This window comes from Haemaphysalis longicornis, unplaced genomic scaffold, assembly GCF_048455015.1.
Source record: "Haemaphysalis longicornis isolate Haplotype H1 unplaced genomic scaffold, Haemaphysalis longicornis Haplotype H1 scaffold_17, whole genome shotgun sequence".
NCBI lineage: Eukaryota > Metazoa > Arthropoda > Arachnida > Ixodida > Ixodidae > Haemaphysalis > Haemaphysalis longicornis.
Genome location: NW_027526276.1, coordinates 3,584,244 through 3,593,563, shown reverse-complemented (window position 1 = coordinate 3,593,563; position 9,320 = coordinate 3,584,244). Strand labels below are relative to the sequence as shown.

The window sequence follows — 9,320 nt, the reverse complement described above, 5'->3', positions numbered from 1 at the left end:
AGGGTTGGCGAAAAAGTCGGTTGGGGTTGCTTCGCGCGGCAGACTTGATTATCAGCGAGGTATACGGTGCCCCGTACATGAGGCGGCTGGTGAGCAGTTGTTGGGTAATTCAGGAGACCGCTGAGGTTTGTGCCGGCCGAACCGGCGGTGGACAACGCGGCGGGGAACTGTTGAGTGAACTGGGTCAATTTCCACTGAGGTTGGAAGATGGTGCTAGAGTCGCTACCAGTTTGAGGAATATATCTAGTCTATGTATATTTAGTGAGGGTATGCATGGGATAAGGGGTGAGAGAGAACATACTGGGATGTTGGGCCGGTGCATTTTTTGTAAGTGGGGGGGGGGGCGCAGCTGGGAGGACTGCTGACTTACCTGCGGCGGATTTCGGGCGTTCACCCGTAGCAGTCCGGAACATTCTGTATATCAGTTTTAGTCCATCGTTCAGTACTGGGAAACCCAAAGTGTGAGGTCATCGCCATAGAGGGCATCTTGTACCACGAGGATGACGCTAAGCAATGGCGGCAAGTCTCTCGTGTCTATAGGCTGAGTAATAGAGGAGAGACCAGTGATCCTTGCGGTGTCCCCCTGGAGCGAGAATGAAAGGCAAGGATCGGAGGTGTTGTCGAAGGCGCTTTAAATACCAAGGGTCGGTATTGACTTCTCGCTCGAGTTGGGGAGGCGATCGATGATGTTCTTTTTGAGTGGTAAGATGCAGTGACGCTTTGATACAGTGATGTAGTGATACAGTGACACAGTGTTGCAGTGATACAGTGATGCAGTGACTTATGCACTGACGCTTTCAGGTCTTGTAGCGTGTAGGGGGGACAGAGAGGGATTGGATGCCCATGTAGGGGGGCAAGAGGGCTGGGAGCTGCGTGGGGACTTCCTCAGGACGTCTTCTTTAGGACGTCTTGAGTAGAGGGGTAGGGACGGAGTATAAACACAGTGGAGTGGACGTGGTCGTTGTATTCGATGTAGTGAGTGAGGTTGTTAAGCTCCGCGCGTTCTAAATGTTTTGCAACACTGAATGTGGGAAGATTGAGACGAACGTTTGAGTCGGCAATGGGGATGGGCGTAATGACCACATACCGCCACGGTTGGGGGAGAATTGCAGTAGCCGAATGATGGCTATGGTAGTTCTGGAGCAGTCCATGCAAGCTGCGTTTGATCACGGTTGCGGAAAAGCTTGCTTTTGATGTGGTCATTGCCAGGAAAGGTGCTGCGTGTGGGCTTCTGCAGTGCGCTTCCAGGTCTTGTAGCGTGTAAGGTGGGACAGAGAGGGATTGGATGCCCGTGTAGGGGGGTGAGGGGGCTGGAAGCTGCGTGGGGTCTTCATGAAAGAGCTGTTGGAGGCTACTGAACTGCTATCTTCTGAGCCGGGTTAGGAGCGGGGTGTTTTCAATTTTACGCAGTACTGGATTATCAGCGCATAAGCGCAGTCAATGGTTTCGGCGTCTGGGACAAGAAAGGTGTACTGGTACCTATGTTCCTGCGCCGAGCTTTTCAGGAAGTGTGCAGATGCCTCATAGATTGGGCACTTTGAAAAAAAAAAAAGGTCTCATTCGTTAACGAGGTAGATTTCACTGCTCATCGGCGAAGAGCGAAACGTTGATATCGGCACACACCAGCCTGAAAAAAAGCCGTACCGCTGTTCGACACACCATGCCCGAAACTTTGCAAAAGTAGTGTACACGCAGGGTGATCACCCTACGATCGGCAACAATGGGTGAAGGGCGACTGAGGATGCTCACGCCCTCACAAAGGTGCGCCCACTTCTGCTCCCCCGTAATCGCTGCTATCGATGCCGGGGATGTCGCATTGCGAAACGGCGACACAGCGACCAGTTCCGTTGGGCAGCTGCGCGTTCTCGCGGAGGAAGCTGGTTTCCAACTGCCCTCGCCCGTCGAGCACGTTTCCACTGCGCGCGCGGTTCGCAGGGGTCCCGAATTACAGCGAGAGCGGCGGCGCTTCGCTCGCCACAGCCGACAACTTTCACTCGCGCCGGCCAGTGACTGTTCCCACTACGAGAGCGTAGCCGAAAGACGCGGCCCACTCCGTGAGCGAGGTCGCTGGTCGCGGCGACGTTTAGGCCGCGAGCGCGTGTCCCGGCCCTTCACTCGTGCTTAACTACTACAGGAAAAACTGCAGCCGGGGGGAAGAAGACAGTCGGAAAATGGTGCACACCCGCAGGATGAAAGGTGTGTTCCTCGCGCAGCGCTTCTGTGCTTGGCCATGACGGCGGGACTACCAAAAGGATATCATCGAGCGGACTACGTTGACGTTGCAACTGTCTGCAACCACAGCGCTTAGTTTCGGTTCCAGATTTCCTCACTTGTTCTCTGTTGCGTGGGATTTGACCAGTCGGATCGGTGTACCAGGCGACATGATCGTTGGTTTACTACGCGCTCGAATGGGATTGTGGCTCCTGCTTCTGCTAGACGGTGAGTGTTTTTCGTTTTTTTTCATTTTACAGGCTTGTGATTTTTTCTGCTGTCATTAGTGGGGATAGACAGAACTGACGCACTCTACGTAAACGCTGTGAGTGCCGGGAACAAACTTTGTTGGAACCATCTTCCTCTACCCTTGCTCAAATATCCCACGACAGGGCCTCGTGGTCTCCTTGTTACAACAAATTCATCCATTCAATTCTTTGCATTGAAGATGCCTAAATGTATGACGGCGGTCCAGCGATCATAGGCAACTGATGATTACTCTGCTTTTGAGTGAAGGAGGTTCAGTGTTCATCTTGCGTTTCATTGAAAGGTTCTTCGTGGGATCGTTTCGTAATCTCCCCAGGGTCGAATCCAGGGTTTTTCTGAGGTTAGGGGTCAGCTTCTATCCGGGACCATGATGATGATGGTGATGCTGAGGAACAGGAGGAGGATAGTAGCCACTTTTATTCACAGAAATTTTTGATAACCAAAAAAAAAACAAGAAATAGAAAAAAATCAACTAGGCTTTTTCTACAACATGAGGGATCATGTTTTGGGGGTACAAATTCTAAAATTAAAAATTAAGAGGGGGGGGGGGCGGAGTCAGGACATTCGGACATTCGGACCCTCTGGATCCGCCAATGCATCTCCCTGCGATCTCAATGTGATGAAAGTAGGGATGAACGCCTAACAAAGCTTCCCCGGTAAACACTCAACCTTGATATATACACGCACACGAGTTAGATCTGTCTGCGCGTTTCGACAAAAATGATCCTAACTTGTCATGCCAAGCGTGGTATCAAGGACGCTAATGCGGGTTCGGTTTCGCATGGATCCACAAAAAATGTATTCGCGTAATATATTTGCGCACGTTAAAGAATCCAAAGAGGACAAAGTTAAGCCATGGTCTTCCATTTCGGCTCTACTCAGATACCCAATGTCTTTGTTTCTATTTCATGGGGTTCAGGCTGACGCACTCGTGGGCCCTCGAGGACTAATGACATTCTCATCAAAGTGAACTTGTGTGTTTTATTTGACAATTTTCGTTGGTGCTGGCAAGTTTGGCAGTCACAATTAAAAAAATCTAAGCACTAGGTAATTGCGTATATTCCTTGCCGTGATAATGCAAAACAGGTTGATTGCGGCTATCAGTTGAAATCTTTGCTTTCCCTTGGTGAAATGTGGAAAAAAAAATCAGGCGGCCCTCCGTCTAACGACAACGTAGGTGGAAGCGCTCCGCTTTCTCGCGGGGAATTCGTTCTCTGTCGTTCGGGTCGCAAGAGTTCATTGTATTGGTGACGGGACGGTCGCCTTTAGGGAGACCACAAAAGCTTCGCTTTAATTCCAAAATGCTCTGACCGCTTCGGAATGGCGCAATCTCAGTAAAGCATGTTGTTGGGCTAGTTGCTTCATCACACTTATACGTAAAACGACGCATACGGTCAGACAGGACTGCGCTCGTCCTGTCTCTTCTTTTTCTTGTCCCGTCTGCACATGCGCAGTTTTACGTGTAAATGGCGTAAAGGTATACCTGTCGGCTTTATAACGCGAGGGACAGAGGTTCGATTCCCACCAAGGTAAGTGTTTTTTTAACACGAAAGTGTTTTATTCCGGGATACACGAAGATTTCACTGACGTCATGTCTGTCACGGAAGTGACGCCAGTACAACAAAGCAAGCGGCCTGTAAAGGGTGCACCCCCTGCACACAGGCTCTTCTTGCGCGAAAGCAAGCTTTAGTACCAAAGAGTACTAAACTGTAAATAGTACTTGGGAACTGCAGAATGGATTTAGACAAGGCAGGCGAGTAGATGATAATTTGTTCGTGATAACGCAATGCAGTGAAATTGCGAAAGCGCAGAATAGACCAATATGGATTACGTTCTTGGACATTAAAGGGGCATATGACAACGTAAACAGAGAACTGCTGTGGAGAATGCTGAAACTCCAGGGATTAGATGACGAGTTAATACAGTTCCTTATAGCAATCTATAAACACAATACAGTGCACCTTACATGGGAAGGACAGAAATGCGCCCAGCAGGTCAACACCCATCGGAGACTGAAACAGGGATGCCCTTTGAACTAAATACTGCTTATGTTTAACATTGCAGGGTTAGAAAAGAAACTGGAAGAAAGTCAAGTAGGGTTCAGCCTAACCCATATGCTGCAGGGCGAAGTGGTACAACAGCGAATTCCGGGAATGTTATACACAGACGACACTGTTCTTTTAGGTGATAACCAGACCGATATGCAACGGCTAATAAATATTAGCGGCCAGGAAGCCACCGACCTCGGGTTAAATTTTAGCGCAGAAAAATCGGACATAATGGTTTTCAATGACGCTACTACTGACGCAGTGTCTATCTAGCAAGGCAAATTACCCAGAGTGAAGGAATACAAATATTTGGGAGTGTGGATAAACGAAGGGGATAACTACTGAAGAACTCACAAGGACCAACTTAAGGTTAAGGGAAAGCGATACGTAACTATAATGAAGCATAGAGCTCTGTGGGGGTATAACAAATATGAAGTAGTAAGAGGAATGTGGAAAGGAGTAATGGTTCCGGGTCTCACATTTGCGAATGCTGTACTCTGCTTAAAATCAGACGTTCTATCAGGCCTTGAAGTGAACCAGGGAACGGTAGGCCGTTTGGCCTTAGGCGCGCATGGAAAAACAACCAGCGAAGCAGTACAGGGAGATATGGGCTGGGCGTTGTTTGAAGTTCGAGAAGCACATAGTAAAATACGTTTCGAGATGAGGTGGAGAGCAATAAATCAACGAAGGTGGGCAGCTAAGGTTTTTAGGTACCTATACTTGAAAAGCGTGGACACGCAGTGGTTAAGGAAGACTAGAAGGCGAACGATGAAATACGGAAATAACAGTGGAGAATCCAAAACAGCCAAGGTAACCAAAAAAGAGGCAAGGCAGATTGAAACGAATAAATGGAAAAACGTCGTTAGAGATGTACACGGCCGATAAAGTGAACATCAGAAAGGAAAATTTCTACGATAATGCCCAGGGCAGTGCTTTGCTTTTTGAGGCTAGAGCAGTTGCTTGCGAACTTAGAGCTTTGTAGGGAAGTATTCACAAAATGATGCGGTATGCGTGGTTTGCGGAAAAGAAACAGAAACTATGTGGCACATAGTGTTAGAATGTGAGGGTATCCATCCAAATCTACATGAAGGGAATATTCGGCCTGCAGAAGCCCTAGGATTTAAGGGCAGAGGAAGTTAACTTCAGGGCTGTCCAGGGGACGAAAAGAAGATTAGAATGCTGGTGGACGAAAAGCAGAGAGGGGAATATTGCCTAGGACAGTTACCACCTGTAACAGAAAAAAGTATTTTGTGCCTAATAAGCTTTTTGTGCCAGCCCTAAGCAGCGCTAGTATTAAACCAAGAGTAAAAACATAGGTATATTAGTCCTTGGTAAGATGACACGTCATCACCTCGCTACAAAGGGGAAATCAATAGCAATCATCATCATCAGTACCTTATACTTAGGGTTGTTCGTTTTCGGGTTTGATATTTTAACACGAAAGTGTTTCATGCCGGGATACCCGAAGATTTCACTGACGTCATATCCGTAACAGAAATGATGCCAGTACACCTTTGCCGAAGTGACCCGGAAGCAGGACGTCGCTCGCCAAGCACACACACAAGACAGTCGCCGACCCCCAAATCATGCTCAGCTGCAGATTTCAATGCACGTTTCTCTTTCGTGTTTTACCGATTCCTATCACAGGGGAATCAGCCACAGTTTTGCCTTTTGAGGCGCTCTATGTGCCTTCGCTTCAGCGATCGTCATCATCGTTTTGTGAAACTCATTGTGTAAAGTTTGCTTTCCTGCAGTGCCTTTTCGTGCGGACGACCCACGCCATCATTGAGGCGTAGAAAGCTTCGCTTTAAACGTGTAATGCTGCTCATGTCTTTTCCGCTTCCTCAGCTAAAGCGAGAATCCCAAATATACAGAGTCTAGCGTGCGTTCGCACAGGCCGATTGCTTTGCGAGCTATAGACTGGAAAAAGTGTATTTATGAAATGGGGCGGCCGGGGGTTCTCCTAAACTTCATCAAGGTGATGATGTGTCAAATAGCACTTGCTACCCAAATCTACCCCTCCCCTTCCCTGCCCGGCTAAGACTGTGATATAACACGTGGACTGGACTGCGTTGGAGCCCAGTGATTTTAATATTGTCTCTTGTGCTCAGTTCCTTTTGTCGGTGGCGGTGAAACGCAGCACCTGTCCGAGAAGTTAGTTTAAAAACGCCTGCCTGTTTATAACGCAATTGAAGATCGTTATGCGCAACAGGCTTAATCACCTAGCGGAACACGGATGGCGTGGCGGAAATCCTATTGGATGGTTTCGGGCGCCGGAGCAAAAGTTTCTGATCCTCTGGTAAAGTGTCGTTGCAGCCACTGGCAACTATTTTGCCTTAAAAGAGCGTCGAAGTCAAAATAAAGCTTCTGTCAATATTAAAGGGACCCAGAAAAGCCTTCTGTAAAAGTTACAAAAGGCCTGTATTGTCACGTAGCACCAATATAGCGATGCAATGCCGTTGGAATTATTGATCTACATTCAGTATTAGCTGCGCCAGAAGCAATTAAATGCACCTCTCCCCACTTGCCGATCGACTCCTCCTCCCTCTCTGCCTCCTTCAAAGCATTCCTGCGCCTAGGCTCGCGTCAATCACTGCGGACCCGCCTTTGCCGCCTTTGCTTCGGGATCGCGCAGGAAGGAGGAAGAGCAGCCGGAAGCCAATGGCAGTGACGCCGCCGGCGGCCGACCTTGCCGGCGATTGGGCGAATCAGGGGGCGCCTTCGCCGTTGCGTCAGCAGCGATCGCCATTGCGTCACCCGCGGTCGCCGTTGCGTCAGCCGCGGTCGGCTCGCTGCAGCGTCGCACTCATCGGCTGAGAAAGGCGATCTTCAAAAATTGTTTACAAATTATCTGTACAACGTATGGGGCTCACACTTGGCTCAAAAATCCCCCGTTATGTGTTCTACCACCTGAATGCATTTGATTGCCACCTTCACAAAGCTTTTCGGGGTCCCTTTAAGAAACTAGCCTTTGGCAACGCTCCGCTTCAGTCCAGCCTCGAAATGCTTTTATTTAAACCTAAAACACGCGAGAGGTATTGAATAATTTTCAAATTTCGCGCCACAGTGACGTAACATGGGCAGAAGAGACGTAATATGGGTCAGAAACGTAGTTATCAGCGTACCTCGTCGCTTTCCAAGTCCTGAATGGTCCGCGGGAAGTCCGAGAACTGCATAAGGAAATCGAGCTCCGGATCGCGTCCCGGGAACACTGCCGATGATCTGGGACTGATGATCGAAGAGGCCGCGTGTGTTATCTACGTGTTTGCATTCAGGTAATGCGATGAGACAGGGCTAGAGGCCCCACTGCAATCTCCCGGTCACATCTCCTGTCCGTGGTTTAGGCCCGGCGGCCAACAACTGTACGAGCAAGATTCTGCGACGACACGGAGAAATGTTGAAAAATGTCTGGGGAGTCCGGGGAGTTATTCAAAAAGTAGCTCGTACACGCCGTAAAACACCAACAAGGTTAAATATACAATAAAGGGTCGGACGCAAGCCCGTAGGGTCGGGAAAACGCATGACAACAATTAACTCATTGTGAACAAGGCACCCAAAGGGGAGCCGAAGCGTCTTTTCTGGATTTTATAAACATTCTTGGTTGGTGTCTGTTTTAAGTGCAATGCACTTCTTAAGCGACCCTGAACCTGCGTCCACCGGCGATGTCCGCATCACATACCCACGTGGGGGATTGGCCAGGAATCGCCTCGTCTTCCTTGGCAACGGGGGGAGATGGGCGCGCGCTGCCTGGCCGCTGACATGGCACATACCCACGTGGGGGATTGGCCAGGAATCGGGCGTGAGAAGGGCTAATGCACCCGCTTAAAGGAGTACTGACACGAAATTTCAAAGCTGAGATCCGCTCTAGCAATCAAGTACAACGACAACACAAATAGGTGTCTGTGAATAAATGCATCTTTCTTTCTTTGTAGTTGTGTGTGTGTGTGTGTGATCTCTCTTTCGCGAACATTACCGAACCGCGCAAATTCAACTCCTGCATTCGCACTTTCACATTCTTCCCCTCGGGGAAATGCGGGGAATTTTTTTAATTGTTGTCAAGGTTAAAAAATTATGCGAAAATTCAGAGGATTATCTACTAATGCGTAGCATTCTTATGGCGCTTTTCTTGAGTGTAAGTTTTTTAAAGCCAAATTTTTGGGTGGTTCAAAATTTCGTCCGACCAATTATCTCTGTTTACGTTATTATAACTATTAGATTTGGAAGTTTCGTGAAAGGTGCATTACTGTAAACATTCAGTGCGTTACACGGTTCTACAGTTTTCGTAACTATGTTATATTTTTCTTTTTTTCAATTTTTGAAAAATTTCGTTGGATTGATTCTCTCCATTTACGCTATTATAACGAATGCAGGTGAAAGTTTCGCGATATCTGCATAATTGTGGAAATACCATGCGTGATACGTTTTGCCATTTTCCGTAATTTTTCATATTTTTCTTAATTTTTTACTTTTTCAAAATATCGTCCGACTAATTATCTGCATTTACGTTATTATGATGATTACACTTCGACAGAAGATTAAAATTGAAATGTACCGTGTGATGTACGTGTATCATGCCCAAATTATACAAATAAACAAACAAACCAACACTTGCAACTTCCGCGAAATCTGCAATATTGTGGAAATGCAGGGCGTTACATGGTTCGCCAGTCTTCGTAAATATTTTACGCTTTCCTTACCTTTTTATTTTTTCGAAATTTCGTTCGACCAATTATCTCTATTGACGCTATTATAATTACTACAGATTGAACTTTCGCGAAATTTGCATTATTGTGG

The 9,320-nt window shown here is 47.7% G+C and overlaps 1 protein-coding gene across 2 annotated transcripts in view; it reads left to right on the top strand.

Annotated features, from left to right (window-relative positions):
- The first annotated feature begins 1,888 nt into the window (after positions 1-1,888).
- LOC144166357 (uncharacterized) overlaps positions 1,889-9,320 on the top strand; it is a 131,987-nt gene continuing 124,555 nt past the window's right edge. For both annotated transcript variants that reach the window (XM_077695879.1, XM_077695878.1), the window contains exon 1: positions 1,889-2,439. In XM_077695879.1, coding sequence (XP_077552005.1) covers positions 2,382-2,439 — 58 coding nt within the window. In that variant the 5' untranslated portion in view covers positions 1,889-2,381. The remainder of the gene's footprint in view (positions 2,440-9,320) is intronic.